Raw genomic sequence first — 13,604 nt, 5'->3', positions numbered from 1 at the left:
CTCCTCTGGCCCTTGGAGATCCAAGTGCTGGGAGAGACTTGGCCATGACATCCTGATTTTGGGGTAGGGAGACAAGTGTGGGAAAGGACAGGTGAGAGCCTTCAGAGAAGCTCTGGAGTCTCCCAGCTCCTAACTGCCCCACTTACTTGGCATAGGCCTTCTCCAGAAGTGCACTCCAGAATTCGTTGCCGTCTTCAGAGTGTAGGAAGAGCAGCTGCCCGTTCTTGGTGGGCAGCCTGTCGTCAATGACCACCTCAACCCACTCTCCATACTGCCAGAACTGGGAGTGGGAAAGCACAGTGGCTATTCATAGGACTAAAGGGAGGGAGTCCCTTCAGTGACCCACAGATGGGAACTCTGTGCTACCAGAGATCAAGTCTGGGACTTTTTGGGAACCCCAAGCTCCTTATAAGCAGGATCTATGTCAGATGAACCAGGAAATATCTAACCCAGCCTCTTGAGTTTGTGGATAGGAGAACTTTCCCAGCATCACCCAGTGGGGACAGTGGGTGACTCATACACTCCTTTCAGGATCCTCAGACCAAAGTGCCTTCCTCAAGGCCACATGGCCTGGGGGAGATGGAAGGAGATAGAAGCATGGTTGATTAGATAGAGGCATTAAATAAATGGTTCTCAAGCTTAGGTATACTTGCATTGGAATCACTGGGAGGGACTGTTAAGCATAGGTTACTGGGCCCCCCACCCCCAAAGTTTCTGATTCAGTCGATCTGGGGTAGAATTTAAGAATATAGAAAGTAGTGACAAAGGCCATGAGCAAAGCACAATACCTGAAAATGAAAGATGCCTGCATAGTTTTTCTGGAAGTTCTGATCCCTGGGAACCACCCGGTAAAGCAGTTTTTCATTCAAGGTGAGGGAGGCAATGGCTGCCAGCAACCAGCAATCACCTGCACAACATGAAGGATACAGACTGGTCAGGCCAGGTTGATAGGGTCTCCACTTTCTCTGATGCTCACTGTCCCAGAGTCCAAGTCTGTCTTAGTTTGTTCCTGCTGCTATAACAAAATACCTGAGACTGGGTCATTTATAAAGAACAAAAATTTAGTTCTTCTAGTGCTGGAAGCTTGGAAGCTCATGATCAAAGCACCATCAGATTCAGTGTCTGGTAAGGGCTGCTCTCTACTTCCAAGATGGCACCTTGTCACTGAGTCCTTACATGGCAGAAAAATGGAAGAGAAAAGGGGCCCATCCAGTTCTTTCAAGCCCTGTTATAAGGGCACTAATCCCTTTCATGACCTGTGGAGCCCTTTTGACTTAATGACCCCCTATGGCTCCACCTCTTAAAACTATCACATTAGGTCTTAGTTTCCAGCATATGAATTTGTGGGGGACTCACACACTCAAACCAGTGATATCACACTACTCCCTTCTAAGCCAGGAAGTCAGATTCTTTTCTTCTCACATAAGACTCACATGCGGCAATCGCTTCCTTGGGGCCTCACTGGAAGCTGTCTACACAGAAGTGGAAATTCTCTGCTCCTTCCTATCACCACCCATCTCCCATACATGCTGACTATTTCACATCTCCTAGGCACCCAACCAGTGCAGTGGGAAATGGAAAGAAAGAAAAAGGAGAACAAAAATTTGGTCCCTATTGGCAACTCTGACAAATTTGGTTGAGGGAAACACTGAAACTATGTATCTAGCCCATAATGTGTGTATGTGAGTGAGAGAGGAAAATGGGGAGGGAGGGGGAGAGAGAGAGAGAGAGAGAGAGAGAGAGAGAGAGAGATCCTTGCCTCTTGTGGCCTTGGGTAACAGGCATGGCCCTGTGGGGTCTGTCTAAAGCATGGCCCTTTTGTTTCAGAGTTCACCAGGAGAGCTTTGATGGTTGCTTTTAACACCCTTGAGATATCGATTAGCATTAAATCATCATAATCTGAGGCAGAAAAAATATGTCAAGAGAAGTAAAAATTCTGGAACTTGCTATTGTTCACTTTGAATATTTAAGTAAACTCAAGCAAACAGAAAATCCCTTTCTGGACAAGTCAGGACCTCCCAGGCCGATGTAGGTGGCACTTCCTAGGAAAGTGTAAATGTCCCTTAGTGTCAATTTCAAACAATTAAGCACAGGTGCCAGATGCTGATTGCTAGTACCTTAGCATCCTCTGGGGGACCTATCATCTTGGCAGTGAGGTAACTTTGCTCCCGCCCGTGAATATGCTTATTGCACACCAGCCTCTGAGTTCTCAACGTCCTTAAGTGAACTTCTCATCACATGAATGAATATTTCATCTTACTGGCCCAATGCTCTCTCTTTCCAGCTTTGCTGCAGATCCCTAGCCCTAGGAGTCTGGGGTTTGGTGAATGAGTCCCTCTTTCTCTTATTCATTTGACTCCTATGGCTTGAAAATCCAGCCATGTATCCCAGCCTTCGACTTCCTATGGAAAAAGTCTGAACCTTTTCTGTGTCTTCAGATGGAAGGCCCTTCAACATTTTAAAAGTCATATTCTTTTACCCTGTGACCGAAGTTGCATGCACGTTCCAGATGAGGACAGAACTGGTTTTGTGTTTGTTTTTGTTTCCTCAGATGCGGGTTGTCTATGCAAGTAGTTAGCAAACTGTGATCCAGGATCCATCATCACCAGCAAAATCTCCATCACCAGGTCATCCCAGAAAGCCTCTTTTTCTTTCTTCCTTTATCTTTTTCAACAAAGAGGTTCATGATTTGGTCCTAAACTAATTCATTTCCCCAATCAGTCTCATATCCTCAATCAATTTCCCTCCTCCTTCTCCTCTCTCTCTCTCTCTCTCTCTCTCTCTCTCTCTCTCTCTCTGACACACACACACACACACACACACACACACACACACGAAGCAACCTGCTTCCTGCCTGCCTCTTCTCCAAGTTCTGCTTTACCTGATGGCACCAGGACTTCAAGGTGAGACTAGAGGTGGAGTTGGTATGGATAACAACCATGGTTTCTGTTGCTTCTCACCACAGAAGCCTTGAGCAGGGCAGTACCTCATTAAAAAGCAACTTGCCTCTCCCAGTCTGAGCCGCTTCCAACAGCCCATCCGGAGCACTCCCAAGGCTTCATGATTCAAGGCACAGCTACGAAATGTCCCTCGGGGGCTGACATCAAACAAAGATGCCCAGCCGGGGGAGAGGTTAATTTTCTCTTCATCTACCTCACTCCTGACATTTCACAGACTCCAGCTGGCTGTTGCCGCAAACACAGAGGCCCTGAGGAGATGCTGTGGGCATGGAGACCTTTGGATCTCTGCCAGTTGCCATGTAATGTGTGCGTGGATTGTCAGGACAAGATGCTTTCACTAAGGAGCATGTCCAGATGAATGTGTTCCCCTTCAAAGGGTCCTCTTGGGATGAGAGACACTTACTCTATTACTCTATTGCTCTTCTCCAGGGGGAAACAGCCTTGGGGTAGAGGTCTCACTTGTGAGCTTTAAGAAGATGTCTGAATTCAAGGAAAACATCTAATTTTCTGATGAAGTGGGACAGACTAGGTGACCAAGTCATCTTTGTCCAATACCCTTACCCTTTCCTCCCACCTAGAAAGTCCACCATAGGCCTGGACATCACAAGGCCATCTCGCAGTCTCAAGGCTACAAGTCAACACACTTGGTAGACTAGAGCAGAAGCACAGTCTGAGCCAGGTTTCCAAGGACATGAGCTATGTTAGCCCTGGGCTAAACACATCCAGACACCTTGTTATCAAAGAAAAATTAGCCCTCCATTTGTTTAAGCCACTCACAGTTGGGTTGTGTGCTGCTTGTTGCCAACATTTTCCAAACTGATAGGATGCAAATGACTATGAAGTGATTTGGTGTGCCCAATACACGGGTTCCAAGGAAAAATTCCTTTTAAAGTTCTTTTTAAAATTCTGAGAATAGCAGCAGTTGAAATACACACATTGTTCCATGCACTGTGTTGAATATGTTCTGGGTTTACTGGAAGATCTGGCTGGAACACCTGCATCTGCTCTCCAAAGAGGGGTTGCAGGATACAGAGCTACAGAACATAAACATTTGCATATGAACCTCAAACAGCTGAAGCAGAGAAGAAGGCTGCCTAAGGAAATCTCAGGGGTCTCTCAACCCCCAAAACATGTATGTGCTTTGCAATACAGACAGGATGCTCATCTGAGGGACATAGAAGCCTTAGTTGTTTTGCTGTTGCTGTAACAGAATACCTGAGACAGAGTAGTTTACAAAGGAAATAAGTTTATTTAGCTCATGATTCTGAAGGCTGGGAAGTTCAGATGCCAGTATCTCAAGCTGCTCCAACCCCTGGCAGAAATCAGAAGGGCAGTGAGCACAGAGGAGAGAAAAGAAAGCCAAACTTCTGAGACAGCTAACTCATTCTCAAGAGAAAGGAATTAATCCTTCCTTCTTAATGACCTCTGCCCCACTACCCAACACTATTACAATGGGAATTAAATTTCAACAGGGGTCTTGGTGGGAACAAACCATACCCAACCACAGCAGTTAGAAAGCAATTCTGAGCCTATACGGGTGTACCTGGGGCCCAATGGAAAGGCACATATAGTGTAAAGGAGAATAGAAAGAGGAGTTTGGATTGGGGCATCTGTGATTCCTGTCACCTCCCTGGGTTGGACTAATGAATGAGATGGAGCAGGAGAGGCTGTTCTGTCTTTTACCCAACACAGACAGTGAGCTAGCGGCTCCTGGCACTTGGTGGGCAGGAGCGGCTTAGACAGAAATAGAAATTCCCTAGAAGGCACATCAGGGAGGACCTTTCTCAGCACTATGGGCCCACCGAAGCAAACTTCAGTTGCAGAGGTTTGGAAAAAGGAGCAGCTGCCAGGAGCAGCTTTAGGAAAGGAGTGAATTCCATCAGAGTCACAGGGGCAGGTACCAGAGGACACAGAGTTACCAGTCGAACACATCCATGAGCAGGACCCAGAGTGCTCCAGTTGACTCTGCTCTGGTCATTGGTTAGGAAGAACTTTGTGTTGCATGGTAAATTCTCAAAATGAAAATAGGAAAGCCACCCAGATGTGACATTTGTCAAAAGAGACTTAGTGAAAGAGAGTCAACAGAGAGGGAAGCCGGTGTAGACAGCTCTGGGTTTCATGGAGAAAATAACTAGAGATAATAAGTACTTCCCAAGATTTAAAGGCACTTTTTCAAAAGGGCAAGAGAAAAAAGAGACTTCTAGAGTCTTTTCACATTCACTACAGCGAAGGGATATAATCCCATTAGAGGAAAAACAAGACAAGATAGAGTTATTTACCTAATCTCTCTGTTATTTACAAACTGTGTGGACTCAGGGAAGATATGCTGCCTCTCTGAATCTTAATTCATCATCTATATAATAAGAGTAATAATAATTCCTCCTGTGAGGTGTACTGTGCCATCAAATGAGACCAATAGGTTCTCATTAAATTATAGAATTACAGCTCCCACAGTAAAGAAGACAAAGAAGAAATCACTGGCATAGGAGGCAGACCTAGTTCAATGTAGGGCCATGGAAACCAAGTAATGAGTGTATCAAGTAGAACAGATTTATCATCTGGATCAGGTTTTACACATAGATCCAAGAAGATGAAGACTGGGAACTGACCATTGGATTTCGCAGTGCAAGAACATTAGTGACTACAACAGAGACTTTTACTCTTCACCAGGTATCTCAGTGCTCCTCATATGTCCCAGCTCCTTTGCAGAATGATGTGACTAGTTCTGGTCTTATGCACTATGAAGAAAGAGTTTCACTCCTGAGGCAAAGCATTTACAAGCCAGCACCCAACCCTCCAGCCCTCTTGTTCCCTGTGGCTATGACCTGGAAGGTGTCTGTACTAGGTGGCATGCATAGCTTCTAGGTGCAGGCTGCCTGGGTACCCGAGACGCTGCTTAGAAGACAGTTGCCTTGGAGAGTTCAAGAACCCAAAGCAAACCAAGGTAAGAAATAAACCTTTAGGTGCTAACTGACTAAAAAATAAATTATTGTTATCATCTTCTCCTCAGTAAGATAATCATGGTGTCAAATTTGGGCCACTCACAGACTCATTAACTGAGCAGGATTTAGGCCAACAAGAGAGTCAGAGTGAGGTTTTCTGGGTCGCTGACCGCACAGGAAGTTCTGAGAATCATCTGAACCTTGTTATTTCAACTGCTTACTCAGCTTACATGTATAATGAGTTTAATATTAATTAAATTTTTAATAATTTTTTATTCCACTCAAATAATAATCCCCTAGATCTCCTCATACCTTGTAGCAGAGGGCTTCAGGACTTCTGGTAAGTAGCAGACAGACCCCATCCACAACAATGAAGGTGTTACTCTCCCCTATGGAAAAAAGCTTTACACTCATCAAGAGACAATAATTCTGAATGAGGATTTACTTTTTAAAAAAGAAATATCTTAATTCAAAAATTCCCATTACACATTAAATCAAAACTTGAAGTCAGGCACAGTAGCACATGCCTGTAGTCACAACTACTGAGGAGGCTGAGGCAGGAAGATCACTTCAGCCTAGGAGTTGGAAACCAGCCTAAGCAACAAAGAGAGACTTCATCTCAAAAAAATAAACAAATAAGTAAATAAACCAAAGCTCAAAGATTTGAACATACAGTGATATTATAAATTGTGGGTAGCAATAGCATAAGGAAATTTCCTGAACACCAAAGGAAGTTCTACCATCTGCCACCCAGTTGGGCTAGAGCAGTGAGATAGGTTGCCTAGAGGCCAAAGAAGACACTTGGAGATGGGATATGAGATACAGGGTTTACTGAGAAATGCTAATTGTAGTGGTGGGGGAGGTCCAAAGGTAACGGGCAGGACAGGGACAGGGCAGTGCCTCTGGCACCTCACAGAAAGCAGCACCTCCTGTCCCTCTCCATGCTTTGTCCAGGGGCAGCACTCATCTTCACCACTCACACCAGGGAGGGGGTTTTATAGGTTAGGTTATGGAAGTAGCATCCGCTTAGCTTGATTTGTCCCCTTGTAGAGAGCATCCTGGTGTGCATGCAAGAAAGCAACTCTCCACAGATAATACTAGCTTGCCTAATTCCCAGCATGCATGAAAGAAAGCTGGGCATTCCAGCTTATCTGGGATTCCTTGCCCACAACTGCTCTCCTTGTTTTCTTGATTCAGCCAGGTTTCTGGGAACTAAAGCAGCATTCCACAGACATGGTGTCTTTCTGTCCTTCTCCTCTTTAAGGATGACAAAGAAGTAGAATTGCTTCTGGGCCACAGGTAGAAGAAGAGAAAAAGGAAAGGAAAGAAAGAAAAGCATTGGAACCTCTGCAGCAGTCCCTCCCTTACCTTGAGGGTGAATAATGACTACAGTGGAAACTCCAAATGGTTTCAACAGGAAGCTCAAGCATAGGGGGGCATTTGTGCCCTGCTTCCCACAAGGGAATCTAGGAGCAGAACAAAAATGGTGATGTGAAGGAATGAGGCAGAGAGAAGGTGAAAGAAGATTTAAAAGAGCACTTCAAGTCTGCCTCAGTCATCAGATGATAGCCATCATCTGATGACTGAGCAGAGAGCAAGGAAGAAAAGGGTGGATTAATCCTTTTGCAGGGGGTGTGAGGTAGACTCCATGAGTCAGGCACTGAACAGAGGGTGTGATGTGTCCCATCGGCAGCGCTAATAAGCACTCAAGAGATCCAAGATGGCAGACTAGAGGATGACTGCATCTCCCGTTACTCCAGAACTCAGGATTCAAGAAGGGGAGGTATTGAGAGACTTGGACCAACATAGAGCCGCGGGGTGAGTCTCTCCCTCCGGGTGAAGCTCGGCCCGGGCGGCAGGCCCGGACAGGGGCAGCTTCTCTGACCAGGGCAGGGCAGCGAGAGTCTTCCCCAAGCAGCCCTGCTCTCTCCCATGGCAGGCGTGATCCACAGCCAGCTTCTAGGAGCAGGCCTGCCCAGTGAGTGCTTTTCTGCACATAGCCAACCCCAAGTCCTGAATCCAGCGACGGGCCCCACCACGCAGGCAGCTTCTGAGACCAAGGCAGGATAGGGAGAGGCTTTCCCCAAGCTGCCTGGCTCCCTCAGGCAGGGGAAGGCCCATCTATAGCCAGCTTCTAGGAGCAGGCTCGCCCAGTGAGAGGTTTTCCATGCAGAACCAGCCCCCAGCCCTGGACCCAGTAGTGGGCTAGGGGCAGCTTTCTTCAGAAGCACTGCATTATCAGTTCTTCTAAGACTTCAGGCTACTGAAGGCTTGGAGGTGATATACTGAATCTACAGGGACACTATAAGCCAATAGAGGAAATCTGTAATATCTCAGAGTCCCACTGATATCTGACCAATATGAGAAAACAAGGGAAGAAAATGTCCCAAACAAACATAGATACTGTATCAATAAAACCCAATGACGGCACAGCAGAAGAAATGTCAGAAAGGGAGTTCAGGATGCACATAATTAAAACAATCAGGGAAGCAAACGAGGAGATGAAAGAGCAAATGCAGGCATTAAATGATCGCACCAATCAACAGTTAAAAGAGCAAATACAGGGAGCAAAAGATCATTTCATTAAAGAGTTAGAGATACTGAAAAAAAAAAAAAACAGAAATCCCTGAAATGAAGGAAACAATAAACCAAGTTAAAAACTCCATAGAAAGCATAACCAATAGGATAGAACACCTAGAAGACAGAACTTCAGACATTGAAGACAAAATATTTAATCTTGAAAACAAAGTTGACAAAACAGAGAAGATGGTAAGAAATCATGAACAGAATCTACAAGAATTATGGGATATCATGAAAAGGCCAAATTTAAGAATTATTGGGATTGAGGAAGGCATAGAGAAATAAACCAAAGGAATGAACAATCTATTCAATGAAATAATATCATAAAATTTCCCAAATCTGAAGAATGAAATGGAAAACCAGGTACAAGAGGCTTATAGAACTCCAAATATACAAAATTACAACAGACCCACACCAAGCCACATTATTATGAAAATACCTAACATAGAAAATAAAGACAGAATTTTAAAGGCCGCAAGAGAAAAGAATCAAATTACATTCAGGGGGAAACCAATAAGAATATCAGCAGATTTTTCAATCCAGACCCTAAAAGTTAGAAGGGCCTGGAACAACATTTACCAATCTTATACCCAGCAAAACTTACTTTCAGATTTGACAATGAAATAAAATCCTTCCATGATAAACAAAAGCTAAAAGAATTTACAAAAAGAAAGCCGGCATTACAGAACATTCTCAGCAAAATATTCCATAAGGAAGAGATGAAAAACAATGATGCAAATCAGCAACGGAAGGAACAAGCCTAAAGGAATAGCCAAATAAAGGAGAAAACAAATCATGTCAAAAAACAAAAATGAGTCAAATGACTGGGAATACAAATCATATCACAATAATAACCTTGAATGTTAATGGCCTGAACTCATCAATCAAAAGACACAGACTGGCAGATTGGATTAAAAAGAAAAATCCAACAATATGCTGCCTGCAGGAGACTCATCTCATCGAAAGAGATACCCATAGACTAAAGGTGAAAGGATAGGAAAAAACATACACGGACACAGCAAAAAAACTGGAGCATCCATCCTCGTTTCAGATAATGTGGACTTCAAGCCAAAACTAGTCAGAAGGGATAAAGAAGGACATTTCATACTGCTTAAGGGAAGCATAAACCAGCAAGATATAACAATCATAAATATCTATTCCCCAAACAGTGGCTCATCCATGTACGTCAAACAAATCCTTCTCAATTCCAGAAATCAAATAGACCACAACACAATAATACTAGGTGATTTTAACACACCTCTCTCACCATTGGATAGATATTCAAAACAAAAATTGAATAAAGAAACCATAGATCTCAATAACACAATCAACAATTTAGACTTAACGGACATATACAGAATATACCATCCAACAAAGAATGAATACACTTTCTTCTCAGAAGCACATGGATCCTTCTCTAAAATAGACTGTATTTTATGCCACAAAGCTACTATTAGCAAATACAAGAAGATAGAGATACTACCTTGTATTCTATCAGATCATAATGGATTGAAATTAGAAATAAATGACAGAATAAAAACCAGAAACTTCTCCAATACCTGGAGATTAAATAATACACTATTATATGATGAATGGATAACAGAAGACAAAAGGAGGGAAGTAAAAAAATTCTTGAAGTAAACGAGAACAAAGACACATCATATCAAAATCTCTGGGACACTATGAAAGCAGTACTTAGAGAAAGATTTATTTCATGGAGCACATTCAACAAAAGGAGAAAAAAATCAACAAATAAATGACTCAACACTACAGCTCAAAGCCCTAGAAAAAGAAGAGCAGACCAAACCAAAAGTAGTAGAAGACAGGAAATAGTTAAAATCAGAGCTGAAATCAACGAAATTGAAACAAAAGAAACAATCAGAAAAATTAACAAAATAAATAGTTGGTTCGTTTAAAAACTAAAAAAAAATTGATAAACCCGTAGCCACACTAACAAAGAGAAAGAAAGAGAAAACTAAAATTACTAAAATTTGGAATGAACAAGGAAATATCTCTACAGACACGAGTGAAATACAAAACATAATTAGAAGCTATTTTGAAAATCTATACTCCACAAAACAGAAAACCTCGAAGATATCAACAAGTTTCTAGAGACATATGAATTACCTAAACTGAACCAGGAGAACATATACAACTTAAATAAATCAATTTCAAGCAATGAAATAGAAGAGGTCATCAAAAGCCTACCAACAAACAAAAGTCCGGGACCAGATGGGTTCTCAGCCGAGTTCTACAAAACCTTTAAAGAAGAGCTCATTCCAATACTCCTCAAAGTATTCCATGAAATAGAAGAGGAGGGAACCCTCCCAAACTCATTCTATGAAGCCAATATCACCCTGATACCTGAACCAGACAGAGACACATCGAGGAAAGAAACTTTCAGACCAATATCCTTAATGAACATTGACGCAAAAATTCTCAACAAAATTTTAGCAAATCGCATACAAAAATATATTAAAAAGATAGTGCGCCACAATCAAGTGGGTTTTATCCCAGGGATGCAAGGTTGGTTCAACATCCGGAAATCAATAAATGTCATTCACCATATCAACAGACTAAAAGTTAAGAATCACCTGATTATTTCAATAGATGCAGAAAAAGCATTCGATAAAATACAGCATCCCTTCATGCTCAAAACACTAGAAAAAATTGGGGTAGTGGGATCATTCCTTAACATTGTGAAGGCCATCTATGCTAAGCCCATGGCTAATATCATTCTAAATGGTGAAAAACTGAAAGCATTCCCCCTAAAAACTGGAACAAGGCAGGGATGCCCTCTTTCACCACTTCTATTCAACATTGTTCTTGAGACTCTAGCCAGAGCAATTAGACAAACCAAAGAAATTAAAGGAATACGAATTGGAAAAGAAGAACTCAAACTATCCCTGTTCGCTGATGACATGATTATATATTTAGAGGAACCTGGAAAGTCCACCAGAAAACTCTTAGAACTCATGAGTGAATTCAGTAAAGTAGCAGGTTACAAAATCAATGATCATAAATCCAATGCATTTCTATACGTAAGTGATGAATCTTCAGAAAGAGAAATTAGGAAAACTACCCCATTCACAATAGCATAAAAAAAAAATAAAATACTTGGGAATCAATCTCACAAAAGAGGTGAAAGACCTTTACAATGAGAACTACAGAACACTAAAGAAAGAAATTAAAGAAAACCTTAGAAGATGGAAAGATCTCCCATGTTCATGGATAGGAAGAATTAATATTGTCAAAATGGCCATACTACCAAAAGTGCTATATAGATTCAATGCAATTCAAATTAAAATCCCAATGATGTACCTTACAGAAATAGAGCAAGCAATTATGAAATTCATCTGGAAGAATAAGAAACCCAGAATAGCTAAAGCAATTCTCAGTAGAAAGAACAATGCAGGGGGTATCGCAATACCAGATCTTCAACTCTATTACAAAGCAATAGTAACAAAAACGGCATGGTATTGGTACCAAAATAGACAGGTAGATCAATGGTACAGAATAGAGGACACGGACACAAACCCAAATAAATACAATTTTCTCATACTAGACAAAGGGGCCAAAAATATGCAATGGAGAAAAGATAGCCTCTTCAACAAATGGTGCTGGGAAAACTGGAAAACCATATGCAACAGAATGAAATTAAACCCCTATCTCTCACCCTGCACAAAACTCAAGTTACAATGGATCAAGCACCTCGGAATCAGACCAGAGACCCTGCATCTTATAGAAGAAAAAGTAGGTCCAAACCTTCAACTTGTTGGCTTAGGAGCAGACTTCCTTAACAGGACTCCCATAGCCCAAGAAATAAAAGCAAGAATCAACAACTGGGATAGATTCAAACTAAAAAGCTTTCTCTCAGCAAAGGAAACTATCAGTAATGTGAAGAGAGAGCCTACAGAGTGGGAGAATATCTTTGCCACTCATACTTCAGATAGAGTGCTAATATCCCGAATCTATAAAGAACTCAAAAAACTCTACACCAAGAATACAAATAATCCAATCAACAAATGGGCTAAGGAAATGAACAGACACTTCACAGAAGAAGATGTACAAGCAATCAACAGATATATGAAAAAATGTTCAACATCTCTAGTAATAAGAGAAATGCAAATCAAAACTACCCTAAGATTTCATCTCACCCCAATTAGAATGGAGATTATCAAGAACATAAGCAACAATAGGTGTTGTCGAGGATGTGGGGAAAAAGGTACACTCATACATTGCTGGTGGGGCTGCAAATTAGTGCAGCCACTCTGGAAAGCAGTATGGAGATTCCTCAGAAAGCTTGGAATGGAACCACCATTTGACCCAGCTATCCCACTCCTTGGCCTATACCCAAAGGACTTAAAATCAGCATACTACAGAGATACAGCCACATCAATGTTCATAGCTGCTCAATTCACAATAGCCAGATTGTGGAACCAACCTAGATGTCCTTCAATTGATGAATGGATAAAGAAACTGTGGTATATATATATACAATGGAATATTACTCAGCCATAAAGAATGATAAAATTATGGCATTTGCAGGCAAATGGATGAAATTGGAGAATATCATGATAAGTGAGATAAGCCAATCTCAGAAAACCAAAGGACAAATGATCTCTCTGATAAGCAGATGATGACATATTATGGGGGGGTGGGAGGGGTTAGTGTTAGGTTTAGGGTTAAGGTTAGGGTTAGGGTTAGGGAGGGGGACAAGAATGGAGGAAGGAAGGTCTGTATAGAGGGAAAAGAGGGGTGGGAGGGGTGGGGGGAAGGGAAAAAATAACAGAATGAATCAAACAACATTACCCTATGTAAATTTATGATTACACAAATGGTATGCCTTTACTCCATGTACAAACAGAGAAACAACATGTATCCCATTTGTTTACAATAAAAAAAAACTTAAAAAAAAACTGATGGAATTATCAACTCTATTTCCTTTTATTCTGACTCAAACCATTCAGAATTTCATTTGTTCCTTGGTTCAAATTTTATTGGACATTTTCTAATAATATATGTGATATGATATGAAATCACTATTCATTATCAGAAATATTTATGATACAGTAAAAGTTGCCAATTTTAAAAACTGACTTTCTTATACTGTATAGTATTA

The 13,604-nt window shown here is 41.7% G+C and overlaps 1 protein-coding gene across 3 annotated transcripts in view; it reads right to left on the bottom strand.

The window, feature by feature from the left end:
- Positions 1-13,604, bottom strand: part of CAPN8 (calpain 8) — a 74,104-nt gene that overhangs the window by 34,285 nt on the left and 26,215 nt on the right. For all 3 annotated transcript variants that reach the window (XR_013758191.1, XM_079106687.1, XM_079106686.1), the window contains exons 3-4: positions 789-907; positions 147-280 (exon numbers count right to left, since the gene is read on the bottom strand). Coding sequence is in view for 2 of the 3 variants with exons in the window: in XM_079106687.1 (XP_078962813.1) it covers positions 147-280; positions 789-907 (253 nt within the window). In the remaining variant the exon portion in view is untranslated. The remainder of the gene's footprint in view (positions 1-146; positions 281-788; positions 908-13,604) is intronic.

Source organism: Sciurus vulgaris (genome assembly GCF_902686455.1).
Source record: "Sciurus vulgaris genome assembly, chromosome: 12".
NCBI lineage: Eukaryota > Metazoa > Chordata > Mammalia > Rodentia > Sciuridae > Sciurus > Sciurus vulgaris.
The sequence above is the reverse complement of the archived record's forward strand: the minus strand, read 5'-3'. Positions and strand labels throughout refer to the sequence as shown.